Source organism: Mchenga conophoros, linkage group LG4 (assembly GCF_057382185.1).
Source record: "Mchenga conophoros isolate Kocher_MC1m ecotype Shallow Benthic linkage group LG4, M_conophoros_male_GT1.1, whole genome shotgun sequence".
NCBI lineage: Eukaryota > Metazoa > Chordata > Actinopteri > Cichliformes > Cichlidae > Mchenga > Mchenga conophoros.
The window spans coordinates 19,113,766-19,136,296 of NC_140529.1; the positions used below are offsets into that span (position 1 = coordinate 19,113,766).

The 22,531-nt window shown below is 41.0% G+C and overlaps 1 protein-coding gene and 2 pseudogenes across 1 annotated transcript in view; 1 reads left to right on the forward strand and 2 right to left on the reverse strand.

The window, feature by feature from the left end:
* LOC146575904 (protein cramped-like) overlaps positions 1 to 3,200 on the forward strand; it is a 33,002-nt pseudogene extending 29,802 nt beyond the window's left edge.
* Positions 1 to 22,321, reverse strand: part of LOC146575901 (protein cramped-like) — a 132,038-nt gene extending 109,717 nt beyond the window's left edge. Inside the window, exon 1 of the mRNA XM_085272508.1 lies at positions 22,189 to 22,321. Coding sequence (XP_085128634.1) covers positions 22,189 to 22,321 — 133 coding nt within the window. The remainder of the gene's footprint in view (positions 1 to 22,188) is intronic.
* LOC146575905 (peroxisomal reductase activating PPAR-gamma-like) lies at positions 3,149 to 7,409 on the reverse strand (annotated as a pseudogene).
* Positions 22,322 to 22,531: the final 210 nt, after the last annotated feature.

A 22,531-nucleotide genomic window follows, 5' to 3' on the forward strand; every position in this document is an offset into this window, starting at 1 on the left:
TTGGATAGATCAGCTTCTGGGCTGATCCACCAAATTTTAGGTGATTTTTAATGAAAAACTTGTTGAGTCACACCCTGAGATTCAGACACCATACCTTTTGAAATGCTGACAGCATTTAATATCTGAATCTCAGTCTGTGAACACGTTTCCATTTTTAGTGCTCTCTCTCGCTCTCTTGCGTGCTTTGATAGCGACTTTATGAAGAAATGAATCGGGAGTGTCAGTTAGCTGGTTCAGGTGTGGCAGGAGGGGATGAGGCAGAGAGAAGCTCTAAGTTTGTTAAAGATAACCTGCCAGTGAGCAGGTTTAGTTCAGATTGTGTTAAGTGATTCATCTCAGGGTTAACAAACGCAGACTTGTTAGCTTAAACCTGTTTCCTGGGATGGGGCCCAAACCTGCCTGGGAGGTGAATAGAGCCCGGTGACTGTTGCCTCCTGTGTTTGGACTAACACATCTGCTTTTTCAGTAAATAATTTAATTTCATTGACAGATATTGATGTGATGAACTTTTCCCCCCCTGCACTCTTGACCTAAAGTATGAAACTGTTCGAGGGATGTCTGGAAAAATCTTGTTTTTTGGGGGTTTTTTCTCCTTCTTGGATTTGCCCTTGTTGTCAGTCTGAAAGCTCTTTGGTGTTGCTTGCAGATGGATTCTCAGCTTGCTTGTATGATGAGTGAGAGCAGCATAGACTACATCGCTCGCTTCAATGATCTGGCTCAGGAGCTCGCCGTAACTGAGCCCTCCATTCCACCTCCCTGAGGAAGACTCCACCAAGCCATGGTCATCTGTACCTCTAATCTACAGCCAGTTCCAGGCATTTCCACAGTTCCAGGAGAGAGAGACACAAACTTCTGGGCCCACACTTGGAAGCAGTGACTACTGCTAGAAATTCAAAACCGATTTGCAGCCAGCAGCTGCAAATTACCCCAACTTTTACCACGTCTGGTTCTCACACCTGTCGATAAGCAGGCCATTCCTAAAAAGAGACCAAGGCAGAACTTTGCTCACCTAGAGCATCATGTTGTTGGTGACAAGAGGTACTGTAAGTGAGGAGAGGAGAGGTTTCCTCTCTGTCTTCTCCCTGTTTGGAGAAAGAAGACTGGGGAGAAAGGCCAACCCCATCCCCCCTCAAAGCCATCCATGGCCTGTTTGTAAAAGTGCAATAATAGGTGGTCAACCGTGACCATTGTTCAAAAGCGAGTTGCGTTGGTTTCACTGAACTGTTCTCTAAGGAACAATTCCCTTTAAATACAAACACTTTAGATAAAACAAATGAGTTTACAAAGATACAACCTCATGTACAGGAAAATACTATGCCATATCCGAACAAAATATCTGATCTTTCATGTCTCTTCCTGCTCTCGGTGTGTGAGTGCATGAATGTATCTGTGTGTGCGTGTGTATTAAAGGCTGTAAGGCTGACCGCTCAAAATGTGCAGTTCAGATCATCAGCTGGTGGCAAACAGCCACTGGACTGTGATTTTTATTAAAAGTAATGTCGGTGAGAAAGAGATACTTGGCATAGTTCAGTAGCAAAAGTGGAACAAAACAAAGTGAGAAGTTCATTTTTCCTGTTGGCCTCCTTTTTTCTTTTCTTTTTGTTCCTCATCTCTTATGAGTTCAGGTGTTACAGATTGTGTTGTAGTCACACGTGTTTGGAATCGGGTTCTTCATTTCTCAAACCCACATTTAAAAAAAAACAAACAAACAAAACAAAACAAAAAAAACAAACAAATACAAATAAAAAATGGCAGCTTGTTGGTTGACTCCACTTGGGTAGCTCCACAGATGCTGAAAATGTTATTGGAATTATTTTATTGTTGCATTCATTTCTCATTAGTTTTGTGTGCAGAGATGCAAGTTCAAATATTGGATTTTGTTGCATAAACAGGAATACCTTTTTAGATATTTAAGCCCTCTTCACACGTGTGGTATTTGGAGACTGAATCAGAATGTTTTAAAGAGTCTGTGCTGACAGTGCTTATAGCCACAAACAGCATAATGTGCGTAATGTACTGTTCTTCATGGTTGTTGCGTCTGAATGAAAGCCTTGAGGAACGTTCACATTAAAACGTTTCCTTTGACTCGGCGCTTTCCCAGCTCCTCATTCGCAAGCTGCAATAGGGAGAATTTCCCTCCTGTATTGTAGATGTGAGCGTGAATTGCACAGGAAGGTTTTAATGAAGGGAGATGAACAACTCAAAAAGATGCGCGTGAGCGGCAGCACTCTGATGCGTGCCTGTCTGTTAACATACATTCAGGCTTGCGCTGTTTTAAAAGGTGACCTATCCAGACCTGAAGCTTCCAGATCAACAGCAAGGAGGGCGTGTCTTTGTTTACTTTTGCTGTCGTTTTCAGTAACGCTGACACAACAGGTGGGCGCTCTCTTGCCGACGCCATCGATTACAAGGAAATCTAACAATGTTGCTCATTTACTTTCCTTAGTTCTGTTGCTTTCTTGCCGTCCTAATTAGTTCAAACAAATGAGCTGGCTGCAGCCACACATTCATTTTGTTTGACAAACTAGAATTATGAATGTCCTGGCTACTATTGAGTTCCCAGTAGAAATACACTCCATAAGAGCGAGCGGTTAATTTAATGAAACACTAAAGCCATAGTTGACTCCATTTATTTTAATTTTTGTTTTTTATTATATGCCCCCAAATTACTTTCCTCTGACTAGTGGATGCTAACAAAACACTATGACTAAAGAGTGGCTCTTGCATGTTACAGAAGCAGACATCGTTTCTCTGAATTTTTCATGCAGTACAGACTCATTGCCTTCACATTTAATTTGATCAACCAGCATCATCTCTATGCAGCTGTGTGAACCCGTTTGGTGTAAACTGTTAGACCTCTTTGTCATTCCACAAACGAGATTGTAAGACGATCTAACAAATGTAAGCGCTCCTGTGGTGTTAGTTTGTGAACATTTGGAAACGCTTGATCTTGTCACACTAGATGATTCTTAATAAGGAATCCTATTGAAGGATGTATTTGTACAAATGGAAATTCCAGTATTCACTGCGCTTTTGTAACATAATGTAAATCATTATTTGGACTATTTATTGTTAATATTTCTGAGACAAGTGTTTTTTCTGTTTTAATTTAAGGTGACATCCAAGAAAGGAGGAAAAAAAAATACTGTTTTCAGTTTGTAAAAGGTGTTTTATTCTGTGCATAAAGATAGTTATAAAAACCTGCCTGTTTTCTTGTATTCACTGTGTTTGGGGGATACACAGCAGTTCATATGCAAGCTTGTACAAAGTTCGGTCTTTGGCCTTGGGCTTGTTTCTGACAGGTTTGTCAGCTTCTCCAGAGATGGATGAGTGGTTTATCCGCACAGACTCCACACTGAATTCCTCGCTGCTCCCAATAAAAGTACAATCATGCTCCAATCCAGACGACACTTTAAAGTGACAAAGAATATTAGCCGGAAACAAAAACTCGACTGCACGTACGTGTGCTGAAGTGACTCATTTTCAGTGATGTGCTCTGCATACTGCATGGAAAATATGACCCAGAAACAGGTCGGGTGCTGCACCATTTTTCAATGAGAAATTGTTGGCAAACGTTGACTTTGTAACCACAGTAGATATTTTAAAGGAGAGTAAGTGACACAGTTGTGGGTAGACATTCTGCCAAAACATCAGACATGATTCCTTTACCACAGTTTGGTTTATTTAAGCTGTTCTGTTTGCATCAGGAGTCCCAAATTATGGAGTTCAAATTAAACCATCTCTTCTCACCAGCCTGCAAAATGTGATACTGCAGGCTTTTGCCAACAATTTTTGTTGTTTTTGGGTGGGAAGGGTAAAAGTTTCTCAGACATGACAGACAATATCAACATGTAAATTAGACATTAAACAATGAATAGTACAAAAACCCACTCCAGCTCTGTCCCAGATGTTATAAAACAGATCTCCTCATTTCCTCCAAAGTCTTGCTTATTTCAGGTCCTAGACCTCACCAGCTCGAACATCACTTATCCTTAGGTTTTTGCTCCTTTCGAGCGCGCGAGGACATGAGCTTGAAGAAAAGTGCAGGCCAGAGTGTGCGGAGGTATACTGCAGCAGTGGGCAGAGGGCCGGCCAAAACCACGTCTTTACTTTGCTGACGAACAGCCTTTAGGACTTCCCACGCCACGTCCCTGGGGTCCCAGCCCGTAGCTGTAGTTCTGTCCAACACTGAGCGGTAGTTGCAAAGACAAGAGACATGTTGCATCATTGATACAAGAGAGTACAGATTACTTCAATTAATTCAAATTACTTTTATTTATATAGTACCAAATCACAACAGCAGTTGCCTCGAGGTGCTTTTTAATGTAAGGTAAGAAAGACCCTACAATAACTTATAAATTACTCTGGTTATGTTGCTTCTTACTTTTATTATTTAGTTATAAAAATCCATTTGGCTTGTAGTCTTTTCCTTATGTAGTCAAAAAAAAAAATCAGTAAGAAAACACAAAATCCCAGCTGGCATCAAAGATCCACACACATTCCAACACCACCTTAATAACTCTGAGATTTATCACCTGTTACCAGCTGACTCTTAAAAATGCTGCTTTTGCTACTGTTACTCTTTTGTTCCATCCTCTCACTGCCTCACCTCCATACTTGGATCCATCTCCTGTGACAGCATTGATCGACAGGTTGGTTCAGATGTACCCGGGGCTGATCACAGTCACTGGGATCCCGTAGCGCTCCATCTCTGCCCGCAAGCAGTCGAAGTAGGCCTGGGTGGCGTGCTTGGACGCAGCATCTGACCAGCATGAGACAAATCAGAGGCTTGCTTTAGTTACCCTCCTCCTGCTGGCAAACTCATGTTGTGTTTGTTTGCATTAATCAAAGACGACTTACAGGCTGACCGGTAAGGAATGGCTATCTTCCCCTGGACGCTGCTAATCACTACAATATGGCCGCTGTGCCGGCGAACCATGGAAGGCAGGAGAGCTGTGGAGAGAGGAAAGAAATGAAAGAGAGAGGGCTGACTCATATTCATGATAATCTTCACCCAAATCTCTACATAAATGACTTATTAACTTCACATTTAGCTCGGCTCTTTCAACCACAAGCCAAAATAAATGAAAACATCCCGTACGCTGAAACCAACAAGATTAAACAAACCTTGTGTAAGAGCAACGGGCCCGAAGTAATTTGTCTCCATAACATCCCGCTGAACTGAAATGTGAGTCTCTAGTATATTGCCAAGGTAACTGATTCCAGCATTATTAATGAGGATGTCCACTTGTCCGTAACATTTCAGGATCTCTTCTGCAGCTCTCTCCACCGTGTCTGTTTTAGCCAGGTCGAAGACAACAGTACAGGGAGTGTGAATCTGGTGGATAACCAAAGCGAAACAAAACGACTCTTTACAAATGGATCCTTAGAGGCTAAGCTATAGTTCAGACAGACCAGACTTTATTGTGTTACTCCTTTGTGTGTATATACATACCAGTTTCTGTGTGTTTGCTGAACTCGCTGTTAGTTCTTGGACCACCTGCTGCAGGCGAGCTGCGTCACGTCCACACAAGCCGTGCACCTGCAGCGTGGAAGACCCGCGCAGACTCTACAATGCAGAATTCTCGTTGTAGATTAGTGAGCATAAAACAGGGGTGGGTGCAGAGAGCCACACCACTAAGCTGAACTCAAATCTGCTCAGTATCTCTTTAATTCTTACCAGGAGCACTTTATAAAACTGAAATAAGCATAGAAGAAAACTGCTAACATTTTTATCATGATATAATAAACATTCCCCAAAACAATTGTGCACAAAATGTCCATATTTTTGCAAAATTTAAAAGACTTAACTTTATTTTAAAATAAGTGCTATTGCTATTTTTAATTATTTTTTCTTGCTCAGCTACAGGAATCTAGTCCGTCTTGAGTTTCTACAAGTGCATCCAGTGAATCAACAGTGCAACAAACTGAAGTTAACGGTTTTAGTTACAACACCAACAGCATGGTTCACTGACTTGCACAACACCTTCTGCTGTACGATTCAGCGGGAAAAAAAAGCAATTTTACTTCTGGCTTCATTTCAGTCACTTTATCTTGCATCTGCTTTAAAAGTCCCACATTTTTCCCTGTCAGATTTTGACAGGTGTAAGTTGTTTACAAACAAACAAACCTTGGTAGTCCCTTTTACTGAGCCTGTGGCTGCTAAACTCTTTTCGTTGTCCCATGTAAAAAATTCATTAACAGGGCTGGGTCATCACAACTGTCATCCACAGCCACCAAGCACTCTTTGATAAACTCCTCAGAGGATGGCTTGTTTGAAATCACAAAGCTGGTCTTGCCTGCTCCATCCCTGGATGTGTGAGGCTTAGTGAAAAGTCCTGTTGCTTTTCGCAGATTTGCTAGCAACAGTCCAGCTCTTTTCTCTCTCTGTTTAGTCTCACAAAGGGGATTCAATCTGTAATCCATAAACAGAGCACTCTGCTCTCCACAAACTAAACACATGGCTTTACCTCTGACTTCAGTAATTAAATATTGAGAAGTCTACGTCCTGTTAAAAACTCTACACTCCGTATCAATCTTTCCTGTTTTTAAAGGTCAGCTGACATCTTTCGGGGCTAGAAACTCTCAGAAACAAAAGATCAGGCACACTTACAGAGGAGATGCATTCGCTCACAAACATGTGTTTGTAAAGTAAAAAAATAGCATTCATGTTCAAAATAGAAGTGACAAATTTGTAATGTGGTTTCCTACAAAAATCAGGAATCCACTCTCTGACCAGGAATTTATCAAAGAGTGTTTGGTGTCTGAAATGGGACAAAATGATTCATGTATACGTATATATGTTTAAATCCTAATTTCCCATTGATCGCACGCAGACTGGTCCGAGACAACCAACGGGCAGTACAATGTCCAAATCTGATAAAGAACTACAACTACATGTTGGCATCTGCACAACAACACTGAAGAATGAGATTGCACATTATCTAAATAAAAGCCTACTAGCACTAAAGCAGTATGGTTTAGAGAGTTTGCACATGTAAGCTGAAATGAATGAATGGAGGCTGACCTTTCCCGAGTCCAGAGCTGGCCCCAGTTATGACCACTACAGCACCTTGGACTGAAGCCCCTTTTCTGAGACGTACAAGTATCCGGTACAACAATACGACTCCCAAACCGGTTAAAACCACCGGTAGCATTCCTCCTCCCATCACACGCTCCATTACTTGGCAATCACCAGCTACCTGCAGGTAAAAAATAATCAGTAAATACCTTATAAGAAATTATTTACTGTACCTTTAAAGTCCATCTGAATGCAACTACCAACATGACAATAATAAACACACATACAGCCAAAAAAGCGGGGGAATTAAATGGTAATTCATTGTAATAAGAACAGTAGGAGTTATGGATCTTCCTTTATCTTCTTAACCACTTAAGCCCCACCTGCTAGCAACAACCAATAACTTGATATCACCAGACTTCGGACAATCTTATTAAGCAAATGTTAACTAAATACATGCATCACTTAGCACATTAATATTCGCATGGTTAAAAAGTACAGTTCAGTATGCCAGGTGAACACCTTGCACATGCACACACTGGGTTTAGCACTAGCTTGTTCTGCGCAGGCAGTGTCAAAATAACGGCTACTGAGGCTAAAGCTAACAACAGCTAGCATCTCTAGCAAATACTAACAAGTGTTGGTTTGTAGTTCTGTTTTTTACAGGTCTCACCTGAGCCGAGCTGCTGAGCAGAGCAGCAGTAATGTGTCAATGTGTCTCCTCTTCTTTTAGCTGATCTTCTTCCTTCTGTTTTGTCTTTATTGACGGTTAGAAAAACAGCTTTTGGTCGCTTTAGCGCCACCGTCTGATCTGGAGTATGCACTTAACAAAATGCGCTCTTTCAAATGATTAACAAATAAGGAAATAAGCTATTATTTCTCGTAAAGCTCATAATTTGATAATTTGCTATATTAATGCTTTACATTTATATTTAGAGGTCTTTTTAAACCACTAGTGCCTATTTAATCAGCTGCTATCTTCTTCATTGCTACATGATCCATTAGAAGTGTGCTCTACATCTCATTTCAGTTTTTCTTTTTAATTATTTAAAAATTCTTAGTTTACTTTATTTTTTATTATTTATTACAAATTGTAGGGTATTTGTCAGGTTCATATTCTTCAGAAGTCCATCCATCCATCCATTCACTTCCGCTTATCCTTTTCAGGGTCGCGGGGGGTGCTGGAGCCTATCCCAGCTGTCATAGGGCGAGAGGCGGGGTACACCCTGGACAGGTCGCCAGTCTGTCGCAAGGCTAACACACAAGGACAAACAACCATTCGCACTCACATACATTTGCACATTCACACCTAGTGACAATTTGGGTTATCCAATTAACCTATCCCCACAAGCTTCATGTCTTTGGACGGTGGGAGGAAGCCGGAGTACCCGGAGGGAACCCACGCAGACACGGGGAGAACATGCAAACTCCACACAGAAAGACCCCGGCCTGATGTTGGAATTGAACTCAGGACATTCTTGCTGTGCGGCAACAGTGCTAACCACCGTGCCACCGTGCTGCCCTTCAGAAGTTCAGAATGGAAATTGCATCACAAACACAGGAAGTTGACTCAGAGTCATGCAGACATCCTGAGTGTGAATAAATACAGCTGAGGTCAGAAGTTTACAGGGACTCACTATGGACTTTAATTTCATGATCTCTTTGAATTGTCCTGGGTGAAATGATTGTACAGCACACATTTTTAATTTCTTTAAAATGAACAAAAATTAGGTAAACAAGTTTGAACTGGTTTTGAACTTTCTCTAATCCAAGGTTACACGAGGTCAAACGTATGTACCTCTAAGGCTGTTGCAAGTTAAAATTTGTGCTTTATAAATATAATTATAAACGATTTTAATGTAACGTTTTTTTCAAGGGATGATTATACAGCGTACATCTTTAATGACTTTTAAAAAAAGACTTCTTTATTTTGGATTTTCTCTAATCCACACAGGGTCAAAAGTATATATAGGCCCAAATATATACATACACCCCCAGTAATATTTGGTTAAATGTCCTTTAGTAAGTTGTACTTCAACCAGATGCTTTTTGTAGCTATTGATGCTACCACCCTGGTTAACACTGTTACTAAGTTTTAAAGACTCAACATTACTGCCCTGAACTTACCTCTTGTCATTGTGGCCAAACAGGTCAATCTTTGCTTCGTCTGACCATAACACTCCGATTTATAAATCAAATCAAGGTACGGTTTATCATCTCATGTGACTTCTGATGTAGATGTGAGTTCCGGCCACATTTGAGACCTATCCAACACATTTCCCAAGGATACCAAGAATACACCGTTGTGTGGATTGTGATCTGGACTTTCAGAATCAGAATAGTTTATTGATCCCTTGGGGCAATTGTGTAGAAAGCATTATTTTTGCAAGAATTAGTTTCCAACCTGTGTGGTGTTGTAAACAGGGACTATAACTGTTTTGTTTTTTTAAAATCATGTCTAATAGGATTCTTTTTTTGTTATAGTTGTTGATGCATCTTTAATTAAATCTTTCCCTGCAGGTCTTCTATGGGTGGAGCCTCTAACCTGTTTGTGAGTCAGTTTTCAGTCCAAGCAAACAGTGTTTTATGTGCTGTCGTCTAAAATATTATAAAATTGCCTAAAATAGAAGTGTTTAAAACAGATCCTGTGCAGCTGCAAAGCAAAAATAAAAAACTCCCTCCAGGCAGAAGCGGCCATTTTCGTATGTGGGGAAAACCCCCACAAAAACAGAGGGGACAGGCTGGCACCAGAACACCATGGATGTGCCCCGAGATGAGTGTGAAAATGTGATTATCAACAAGCCCACCTGGGCTTCAGGTAGGCCGCACGCTTGTCCAGAGTTCACTTTGTCTTCAAGCTTTTTAATTTAAAACATAAAGTGAGGCCTACCCCAAGCTAAAAGAAGGCAGATTATGTTCTCAGATAAAGCAAGCAATGAGGGCGAAGCAGAGAAAGTACCTGCACAATACATTCACATAAATCAAAATGGAATTTCTTTGAGGACACAAACATCTGGGGAGTAAACAGCTGTTTCAATACCTAATCACAGATTGTGCTCTCTGTTGTACATGTTTTTAGTAAGGCATAATTAACTAAAAGGTTAGAGAGATGAAAGGATGCCAAGCTGATACCAGGCCTCAGTCACATGAGTGGAGATGTGGACATGCAATAAAGATCTGGCACTTCATATATTAAACTGATGAGAGGCTGTGTTCACCCCAGAAAGCTTCCAGAAATTTGGGCAAATGTCTGCTGTGAAGTTTTTAGTCAAACGAAATTGCAGGTCAGTTTAAAGCGCAAAATTGTGCAAGTAGTCCAAACTAAACCGTTCTTGAGATGCAGAAATGTTGTCACACACACAAAAATTAGACGATTGTGCCTCCAAACAAATTGCACTTACAAATGCTTGTGACATAAATGATGAAAACGGTAGGTGCAAAGTTGAGATTGAACAGTGTTACAGTTAAAATGATAAGCCAATGGCAATAGTTCTATTAAAATAATTAACGGCTCCACCCCGAGATTTGACCTGAAACGTGCTATTCGCCAAGGATGTCCTATTTCACCATATTTATTTTTACTTTGTACACAAATTCTTGCAACTAATAGTTCAAACAGTGTTGTACAAGGAATCACCATAGCTGATAAGGAGCTCGTCATCAGCCAGTTAGCCAATGACACCACACTCTTCTTGAAGAATGCAAACCAAATCCCTGCAGCCCTTACTGTGATTAGTGATTTCTCTGAGGCCTCTGGTTTATGCCTAAATCTAAAAAAGTGTGAGTTACTAGCAATTAAAGACTGCCCTGCAAATACTATCTGTAATATCTCTGTTAAACAAGAAGTCACATACTTGGGACTGTTAATATCCAAAGACCAAAAATCAAGATGCTCTTCAAACTTCACTCCAATTATACAGAAAACCCTAAAAAAGTTCAACCAGTGGCTGCAAAGGGACTTGTCTTTGAAAGGTAGAGTGTTAATTACTAAAGCTGAAGGGATATCCCAATTAACATATGCTGCTCTCTCCTTACATCTGGATAAGAAAATTAGTAAAGATATTGACCGTATGCTCTTTAATTTTATATGGAAAAACCGTACGCATTATATTAGAAAAACTGTTGTGATGAATAAGTACAAATCAGGTGGGCTTAACGTCTTAGACTTTTCTACTTTAAATAACACTTTCAAAATTAATTGGGCTAAACATTTTCTTAAAAACTACCTCTATCTGGAACTTTATACCATATTATATTTTCTCTCATTTTGGTGGCTTTAATTTTATTTTAAATTGTAATTACAATGGTGAGAAACTCCCTGTAAAGCTTTCATCCTTCCATAAGCAGGTCCTCTTAGCGTGGACCCTCATTTATAAACACAACTTCTCACCTCACAAATACCTTATCTGGAACAACAGAGATATTTTATAGAAAAATAAATCACTTTTCCTGGAAACTTGGCTCCAAAATGGGATCCTATTGGTGGCTCAGCTGGTTAATAAAGAGGGACAACTACTTACTTACAACGACTTTATTGCACTATATAATTTTCCAATCAGTGTTCAGGAATTCTCAATGGTGCTTGGTGCCATACCCTCAGGGACTTTAATGTTATATAAAAACACTGACAGCTCAATATCTACCTCAGTCACTCTCCCCGATCCAGCTGAGTCACCAATAGGAAAAATCTGCTTTTCATAGGAACTTGGTAACAGCAATAAGAGAATACGTAGTTTATTCCAAGAAGATATCGTCTCTCTCCCACATATAACATCTTATTGGAACCGATATGTTCCAGATATCAAGTGGAAGACAGTCTGGGTGGTCCCCCATAAATATTTGATTGTAAATAAGGTGAAATAAGTCTCTTTTAAAATTCTACATAAATGTTATCCAGCCAGTCACTACATGGTCAAATTTAAAAGGGATATAAATACTAATTGTACTTTCTGTGGGGATCATCCAGAAACTGTGACACATCTTTTTTGGTACTGTTCTTTTACACAGAGATTCTGGAAGGAATTTAGCAGGTTTGTTATTGTCCATATTTTAAGGGAGTTTTCTTTACGATGGGAAAATGTTTTATTCTGTTTCTTTAAGTTCCCCAAGAAGTATGAGAAAAATTTTTTTATGATAAATTTCTTAATACTTTTAGCTAAATTTTTGATCCATAAATGTAAGTTTACTAACAAAACACCATATTTCTGTCATTATTTTAAGGATGTGGAAATGTACATACAATCAATATCAGACTCCAGCAACAAAAAGGCTCTCAAAACAATATATGTATGTGAATTTTTGCGTGTATTCTTATAATTGTTACCTTTTTCTTTTACCCTTGGCTTTTTGTGTTCATGTTCTGTTGTTTTGTATACTTCATCTGTTCGTATATTGTATACTCATTGTTTGATAAATAAAGTTTAAAAAAAAAAAAGACACACTTTGTTTAGACCCCCAAAATCCTTTCCACGCCCACCCCCGTGACATCACGCTCCAAAGCCCTATTACCACAGAACGTGGTGCCGTTTAATGACATTACGTCACAGAACGTGGTGATGTCATAGTGACAGTCGTTTCATCCTTTGATGTTCAAGTCTATAAATAGAGGAAAGCTGTCAAAGGGAATTCATTGAGCTATCGTTTTGTTGGAGTGATACAGCACATAAAAAAGCAGAAATGACTTCGAAACCTAACAAAGACAGAAATGTTAATTTCTTGAAAGCAATGGTTAAAAAAAGTGAAAAAGAAAAAGAAACATATGCCAGACAGTTCGACCAAAGACTGCAGCCAATGATTGATGAAGTTGAAAAGCTTAAAACTGAGCTTGACTACTTCAAAAAACAGGACACAATCAAGAACAAACGGATCGAGGATCTAACTAAAGAAAACAAAGAACTTTGGCAGAATAATGAGATGCTGTCTTCTGTTGTGGACGACAGGACCAGTATCTCAGACAGGTTGGACTCGAGAAAAGATGACAACGAAGCTCTCATAAAGTTCCGCGCAGAGACGGAGAAAACACTGGCTGAACTTAATAGGAAACATGAAGAAGATGTTGAAGTGCTGCAAGCATTGCTGGAAACGGAAAAAGAAAAAGTTGCGCGTCAGCAGTTTCACAACAGCCAAGTCGTCGACTTACTGGTGAAACGCCACAAAGAGGAGAAAAATCGGATGCAGCAATTTTATGACGAAAATACATCAAAACTCACAGACAAAGCATATGCTGCAGAAACAAAGTTAAAAATCGTCATAGGCATTTATGATAAATATATTGCAAAGCTTGAGAAGAAAATGGAAATTGGTAAAAGTGTGAGCATCAATGCAGTCAAAGAACGTGAGGAGGAACATAAATCCTCGAAGTTTTGGATCGAGGGCCTTTTGACGCATAATGCAAAGCTGCAGGACCAAAACAAATTAATAGGCAAAACGGTGAAAGATTTAACAGATGAGAAAGCTCAAATGGGGAAGACCATCAACGAAAAAACGGCCCAGCAAATGGAGATGAAACAAAAATGTCAGAGAAATATTAGGGCTCTGGCCTTTGAAAAGAAAATGAAGGCTGGGGTCGAAGATGAAAATGATTCTCTGAAAAAGAAAAATGAAGACATAAAAAAGGCCCTAAGTAAAGAGAAGGAAGAACACAGAAAGACAGCAGTGGACAGGCATAAAGTAAAAACGGCACACAATCAGGCACTGGCTGAAAAGATCTCACTGGAAGAGCAACTGCGCGCCACAAAAAAGCAAACAGAAATATTCACACACAAAACGAATTGCCTGGAAAAGAAAAAGCGCCACTTCCAAGAGGAATTGTACCAGTGCGTTTTGTCCTTTGAAAAGGCATTTCCACATGCAGGTCACTTCAGAGAAAAAGAAAAGGTGGAATTTAGGGATAAATTCCTCAACTTGAAAAAGAAATACGTAGACGGTGTGGAAGGCATCCCCTTTGTTGGAACAACGAAGGAGTTTCTTGAAAAACAGCTGAACTGTCTACGTACCAGATGCAAGGATCTAGATGCAGCTTTACTAGATAAAACACGGGAGCTGGAATCATTTAAAAAGCAGTACAATGATATGGTAAAGTCTTCCGAATACGCTTTATTCAAACAAAAACAGGAGCTCATTGGACCAGTGAACCAGATGATCAGAAAGGCTGGCAATGAAGAAAAAGAGATAGGTCATCTAAAATCTAGAGTGAAAGACGTTCAACTCCAGCTTAAATTAGAAAAACAGAAAGGACAAAAGCTCGCACCGTTGGTCCATAGAGGCGTGATGGGGAGATGTTATGGGGAGACTCCGTCTCAGATCTTTCCACAGATTAAACCTCGTCCACCTCCAGTGCAAACTAAATTTATTCAAGTGGCTCCAAAACACCCTGGCAGACGAAGGCCTTCCCCAGAGTCTCCATCAACACCACCTTTCCTCAATTCTTATGATGTATTACCACCAATTGGAATAGGCCATTAGAAGTATACTTCATCTTGTCTCCCTCTATTCTTTTTCCATCACCCCCAACCGGTCGCAGCAGATGGCCGCCCCTTCTTGAGCCTGGTTCTGCCGGAGGTTTCTTCCTAAAGGGAGTTTTTCCTCCCCACTGTCGCCCAGTGCTTGCTCAAAGGGGATCTTTGGATTGTTGGGGTTTTCTGGATTTTTCTGTAGTGTTTTCACCTTACAGTATAACGCAGCTTGAGGAGACTGTTGTTTTGCCATGATGCTATATAATCTTAAATATAACTGAATTTTATAAACATCTATTATAGCATCAAAGTAAAACAATAAAACTAAAGTATACTTCAATGAAATTAATCAAAATGTCTAACCCTACGGTGGCCCTGAGAGGCCAAACGGACACCAGCAGTAAGAAAAATGCTGCAAAAGCACACAAAACACAACGGAAATAGGAAAAACAAAACAGCATTTTTCTTATCGCTGGTGTTTTCTAAAGTTGCAGTCCGTTTGGCCTCTGAGGGCCACCGTACTAACCTGACCAAAAAAGAAGAGAAAAAATGAATAAATAAATAAAAATCCAAATCACAAAAACCTTCTGATTTCTGTTGTGTTTTATTGTGTTGTATGAAAGGACTTATATTGCAAGGTAAAATCCCCAATATATAAACCAGAAATCCCAACAATAGCAAGTCATTTCACACTTGCTAGAATTCCAAAAACGTCCAAATCTTTTGCATCTGTGTGAGTTTTTGATACAATTTTATATCAGCTTCAAAAGAAACAGAGCAATAAAGTTTTTCTCTTGAGTTCTGCATCTCCCTGCCCTTTTACAACATTTTTGTTTTGGTGGCTGAGTGGCAATTTAGAAAGCTAGCATGTGATTGACAGTTTCCAATTGGCTGAAAGAAGAGATTTAAATTAAGTTTGATAAAACCTTATCTGGTTTCATAATTTATGCTGCTAGTTTGGTGAGTTAAAGTTTATGACGCACTCATCTGATAATTCATCGAGATAACTTTTGACTTCTTTCCTTCTTTATTATTATTATTATTATTATTTAAAGGAACCTATTAAATCTTTTTTGTAATGAAAATCAATCAATAGTAATTGTCGATAGAATGAAAGTCAAAATGGAATTTCTTTACAGATTTGTCGTCAGCTCTTAAGGATTTACGTATTACATGATTTATGACTCATTACATTTTTGTTATTGTTGGAGCTATTTGTTCTTTATTTATTTTTTTTTAAATTAGTTAAAGTTTGTTGTTAGTTTACTTATATTTTGGGGTTTATTTGTCGGTTAATATTTTGTTTTAACCCTTGTATGGTGTTCGGGTCTGTGAGACCCGTTTTCAGGCTGGCACCAGAACACCACGGATGTGCCCCGAGATGAGTGTGAAAATGTGATTATCAACAAGCCCACCTGGGCTTCAGGTAGGCCGCACGCTTGTCCAGAGTTCACTTTGTCTTCAAGCGTTTTAATTTAAAACATCAACTGAGGCCTACCCCAAGCTAAAAGAAGCTAAACCTATACACCATGGACAGAGACAGTCTGATTGAGTTTTATTTTAGGCTGGGAATGAGCTACAAACGCATTTTGAAAAGCCTGGCAATGCAAGGAACCATCATTACGGAGAGACATTTAAACCGGATATTGAGAGCCAAGTCGCTTTACAGACGTAAGTACGACCTGGACGCCGGGATAGATTTTATTGTGAACCAACTGCAAGGGCCTGGGAAGGATCACGGTTATCGGTGGATGTTTACAAAGTGCAAACAACACGGCACTGCGATCAGGAAAGAAGACGTCAGGATCCTCATCTCTTTACTGGACCCATTAGGTTCCCAGGTTCGCCAGACCACACGTCTCAGAAGGAGGCAATATTTTGCTCAGGGGCCTAACTTTGTGTGGCACATAGACTCTTATGACAAACTAAAGCCATATGGGATATGTATTAATGGATGCATCGACGGTTTCTCACGCAACATCATTTGGCTGCGGGCCGCACACACTAACAGTGACCCAAAGGTTATCGGAGGTTACTTTGTGGAAGCAGTGGAGAGTCGTGGGGTTGGCCTACCCCAAGCTAAAAGAAGGCAGATTATGTTCTCAGATAAAGCAAGCAATGAGGGCGAAGCAGAGAAAGTACCTGCACAATACATTCACATAAATCAAAATGGAATTTCTTTGAGGACACAAACATCTGGGGAGTAAACAGCTGTTTCAATACCTAATCACAGATGATGAGGACGAAGTCGAAGTCCTGCAAGGACTGCTGGAAACAGCAAAAGAAAAGGTGGTACGTCAGGAATTTCACAACAGCCAAGTTGTTGAATTATTATTGAAACGCCACAAAGAGGAAAAAAATAAGATGCAGCAATTTTACGAGGAAAATACTAAAAAAAACTCGAAGACAAAGCCAATGCTGCAGACAGAAAGTTAGAAGAGGTCATGGAAATGTATGATTCCAAAATAGAAAAGCTTGAGAGAACAGTAAAAAATAGTAGAGGTGTGGCCGTCAATGCGGTTAAAGAACGCGAGGAACAACATCAATCCTCGCAGTGTTGGATTGAGGGTCTTCTGACACGTAATACAAAGTTACAGGACGAAAATGAATTGATGGATAAAACCGTGAAAGAATTAACAGACGAGAAAGATCAAATGGGCAAAGTAATAGACAACCAAAAGGCCCAGAATATGGAGATCAAACGGAAATGTCAGAGAAATATTAGGGCTCTGGCCTTTGAAAAGAAAATGAAGGCTATGGTCGAAGATGAAGTTGATTCTTTGAAAAAGAAAAATGAAGACCTAAAAAAGGCCCTAAGCACAGAGCAGGAAAACCACAGAAAGACAGCAGTGGACAGGTATAAAGTAAAAACGGCACACAATCAGGCACTGGCTGAAAAGATCTCACTGGAAGAGCAACTGCGCGCCACAAAAAAGCAAACAGAAATATTCACACAAAAAACGAATTGCCTGGAAAAGAAAAAGCGCCACTTCCAAGAGGAATTGTACCAGTGCGTTTTGTCCTTTGAAAAGGCATTTCCACATGCAGGTCACTTCAGAGAAAAAGAAAAGGTGGAATTTAGGGATATATTCCACAACTTGAAAAAGAAATACGTAGACGGTGTGGAAGGCATCCCCTTTGTTGGAACAACGAAGGAGTTTCTTGAAAAACAGCTGAACTGTCTACGTACCAGATGCAAGGATCTAGATGCAGCTTTACTAGATAAAACACGGGAGCTGGAATCATTTAAAAAGCAGTACAATGATATGGTAAAGTCTTCCGAATACGCTTTATTCAAACAAAAACAGGAGCTCATTGGACCAGTGAACCAGATGATCAGAAAAGCTGGCAATGAAGAAAAAGAGATAGGTCATCTAAAATCTAGAGTGAAAGACGTTCAACTCCAGCTTAAATTAGAAAAACAGAAAGGACAAAAGCTCGCACCGTTGGTCCATAGAGGCGTGATGGGGAGATGTTATGGGGAGACTCCGACTCCGTCTCAGATCTTTCCACAGATTAAACCTCGTCCACCTCCAGTGCAAACTAAATTTATTCAAGTGGCTCCAAAACACCCTGGCAGACGAAGGCCTTCCCCAGAGTCTCCATCAACACCACCTTTCCTCAATTCTTATGATGTATTACCACCAATTGGAATAGGCCATTAGAAGTATACTTCATCTTGTCTCCCTCTATTCTCTTTCCATCACCCCCAACCGGTCGCAGCAGATGGCCGCCCCTTCTTGAGCCTGGTTCTGCTGGAGGTTTCTTCCTAAAGGGAGTTTTTCCTCCCCACTGTCGCCCAGTGCTTGCTCAAAGGGGATCTTTGGATTGTTGGGGTTTTCTGGCTTTTTCTGTAGTGTTTTCACCTTACAGTATAAAGCAGCTTGAGGAGACTGTTTTTTTGCCATGATGCAATATAGTATTAAATATGACTACATTTTAAAAACATCTATTATAGCATCAAAGTAAAACAAAAAAACTAAATGAAATGAATCAAAATGTCTAATCTGGCAAAACAAGAAAAGAAAAAAGGTTTCACCTTTAAATAAAAATCCAAATCACAAACACATTCTGATTTTTGTTGTGTGTGTTTTTTTGTGTGTGTTGTCACGTATAAAATCGTTGCACTCTGTCTCGGTGTCTGCCCGGCCGGCTCCGCAAGGCTACATATGTTTATTGTGTTGCTGCTTTCTTCCACTCGTCATTCTGCCTGGGCGGAGCTCAGGCCCACGCACCTGTCTGCAATTACGCTGCAACGTGTCCTGTCTGTATGGAGACTGAGAGCTGCCAGAGTAATAATGTAGATACAGGCCTCTTTCTCCTTCTGCTGCTGTTCATGCTTTTATTCCATTGATGTTGCTATCATTTGTAAATATATTTATTTGCTCTTATTTTATCAATTTACTGTCGTTCATGTATTTAATCTTCTTTGTATTTAAATATGATTTTTTTTAAGTAATGCCGCGAGATGGACAGTTAAATAAAGGTTTCATTGAATTAAAAAAAAGATTTAAAGATGACTGGTGGCGGAAGCAGAGCACAGACTGTCTGTGAGAATCTATCGCCATCGTGTGGTGCAGAGATATATTGCCATTGAATTTAGACAACGAAAGCTTGGCTCACAGAGCAGCTGCAACAGAACAAAAAACATTAAATAGCAACATGATATATTATATTATATTATATTATATTATATTATATTATATTATATTTATAGCTGTCGAAATTAACGCGTTAATTGCGATAATTAAATTTTGGAATTAATTACGTTAGAATATTTAACTATTTAGCGCAACACGCAGATAAGTCGCTCCCATAATTCCACTTGATTTGTTTACCGCGCCACTGAAAATGGAGAAGCAGGAAGCGGATGGCCTTCTGGATGGGGAATTTAAATACAAGAAGAACATAGATGGGACAATAAACAAACGCGTTGTAATTTGCACTCACTGTAGTAAAGAGTTTCAATTTCACCGTTCAAATTCGACCTTAAAATACCACCTTAATGCCAAACACGCGTTTGTCGGGGCAGCAGCTTCACCCGGCCTGCGTCAGACCACTCTTAGTGAACGCAGGCCACTCGGTAAGTCTTCTTTGGACAAACTGACCGACAATATAGCCAAATGGATAGCAAAGGACTGCAGACCGCTAAGCATTGTGGAGGACAAGGGCTTTGCGGATGTTTTAAAGGTTGCATCTCAGGACGCGTCCTACAAGCCCCCAGCGAGAAGCACAATAACAATTCGAATCCACGAACTGTATGAAACGGAGAAAAAGAAAAAAGAAGAGGCTTTAGTTCACACAGAATGCGTGGCTCTGACAGGAGACCACTGGACATCATTGAGTAATGACAATTACCTGGGAGTTACTGCGCATTTAATCACTGAAGCCTGGGGTCTGACATCCTTTGCGCTGACTATAATGAAAACGGAAGAGCGGCACTTTGCGGAGGCTTGTGCAGAGCAGTTCCAGACTGTTGCTCGCAGGTGGAGAATTGAGGAGAAGGTGACAACAGTAGGCACGGACAGTGCGCGCAATATGATCGCCGCGGCTCGCATCATGCCATTCAATCACATGCCGTGTACCGCGCACATTCTACAGAGATGCATCACAGTGAGTCTCGCAGACAGTGGCTTTGTCACTGCGCTGGCCAAATGCCGCAAAATTGTTGGCCATTTTAAGCACAGCCCAGCAAACACAGCAGAGCTGAACGCAGAGCAGGTGTCACTGGAGCGCAAGCAGGAGCCGTTGGCCCAGGACGTGCCTACGCGCTGGAACTCCACGCTGGAGATGGTGAAGCGCTTGATCCGCAACCAAACTGCAGTAACCGCGACTCTGGATAAACAAAAGCATAAACTTGTCCTCCTGACGCCTCCAGAGTGGGACAAACTCCAGAGACTGGAGACACTTCTAGAGCCCTGCAGGTGAGCCTGTCATTGTGACCATAATTGTAGGTTTAGATTAAATGTATCAAACATACATCTTAAATCAGTTTTGTTATTATGAAAATGTCTTATTTAAAAAATAAATGAAATCAAATATTTTATTAATATTACCTAGTATTAAAAAGCTTTTTTTAATTTGCTGTCTTATCTCTGTGTGTGTGTGTGTGTGTGTGTGTGTGTGTGTGTGTGTGTGTGTGTGTATTCCACTGCAGATATGTGACTGAACTGCTGGGAGGAGAGGCCTACGTCTCCTGCTCTGTAGTTCTACCAGCCTTCTGCCACCTGCGCCGTGTCATGGAAGTAACTGATGAGGACCCTGCATATGTGGTGAGGTTTAAAGAGAAGTTTAAGGAAGACCTTGCTTCCCGCCAGGAACATACCAACTATGCATGGCTCCAGATCGCAACTGCACTGGACCCACGTTTTAAAGACCTACGCAGTGTGCCCAAGACTGACAGAGAAGCAGTGTGGACCACACTGGCAGGCATGCTGCATGAAGACTCTCCTAGAAGATCACACACTGCAGAAGAAGGTCCAGCCAAGAAGACTGCAACCCCCCCCCACTGTGCTTTGCCCTGATATCTGCAGTGTGAGGTTGGATCGCTCATTCTCATCCTCACACTGATGCCACTTATTTCGGTCTTTGTTTGACATAAAAGGGCATATTTGTCACTTTATTGCAACTATATTTGCACTCTTGAGCTCCTTCATTCACTGACTGATCATAAAGTTATTACTTGCGTTATGTATTCATCCGTTTGAACATAATTAATGAAGCCACATGTAATCACTAAAATTTGTATTTTGGGTACAATAAGAGAGTTTCAGATGGAATGCTGTTTTGTTTTGTTTAAATTTCACCAACTTGCTGATGCCCACGGTTGTGAGTGCGGCTTCTTGCTGTACATGGGTGGATGGTTGTAAATCACATCACAGATGCCAAAAACCTCTCAAACCAAGCCCCCTTGCCGGTGATGCTGTGCGCAACCTCGTGACGGAGTCAAGCATATTCAAAACACCCCCTCACCTCCCGTGTCAAACTCAAATGTCAGCCTATTTCATGTGTCACTTTTGGAGCAGTTGCCATCCCGACGAGCCATGGAGAAGTTCGTGTTTGTGTTATTTTACTTATTTGGTGTTCTGGTGTGTTTGGGCACCGGTCAGCACCATCGTGTTGAGCACGTGTTGGACCGTGGACACACCGGATTCAGTGGGAGAATAACGGTCAGGTGTACAGTTTACTGAGCACTGGGACTCAGTATCGTTTACCAGCACAGACACGGAGACGCGCTCAGCTTCTATTGAGAGCAAACAACCAAGTGAACCCTCCGGCTGCGTCCAGTAGACGAGACACACCGTCTGGGCCGGGAGCTTTCCGAGCATTCAGACTCTTAAACTGCTTCCTCGCATCTGCTTCATGAATATGAAGGGTTGTGGTGGGAGGAGGTGGTGTGAAATCCTCTTTTGTGTGGGGTGAGGAGGGGGGTGTTGTAAAAGTCCCCAAGAGCAATGATGAGAGAGTCCGGGAATGTCCGCTCCATGTGCAGTATCTGCTCCGCGAGTGCGCACTGAGCTGCCTGCGCATCCGCATCTGGCGGGATGTAAACAGCGGCCAAGATGAATGAAGCAAACTCCCGCGGAGAATAAAACGGTTTGCAGTGAATAAAAAGGTATTCCAGAGAGGAAGAGCAGTGCTGAGCAATCACTGTTACATCTGTGCACCAGCCACTATTAATGTAGAAGCAGACACGTCCACCTGTGGTCTTACCAGAGAGAGAGGCCTGCCGGTCCGCGCGCAGCAGATGAAAGCCCTCCAGCTTGAGCGCGCTGTCCGGGATGTCCTCACAGAGCCACGACTCCGTAAAACACAAGACACAGGAGGAGGCAACGTCTCTGTTCATGCTTCTCATCAGGGCCAGCTCGTCCATCTCATTCCTGAGTGAGCGTACGTCGGAAAGGAAGATCCCAGGAAGAGCAGTTCGCAGTCCGCGTCTCCTCAGACGCACGAGTGCGCCGGCTCGCTTTCCTCGCTTTCGGCGTCTCACTTTCCTGATCAGAGTCTGCAGTAAATCTGCCGCAGATGCGACAAATATTGGAAGTAAATCCACAGG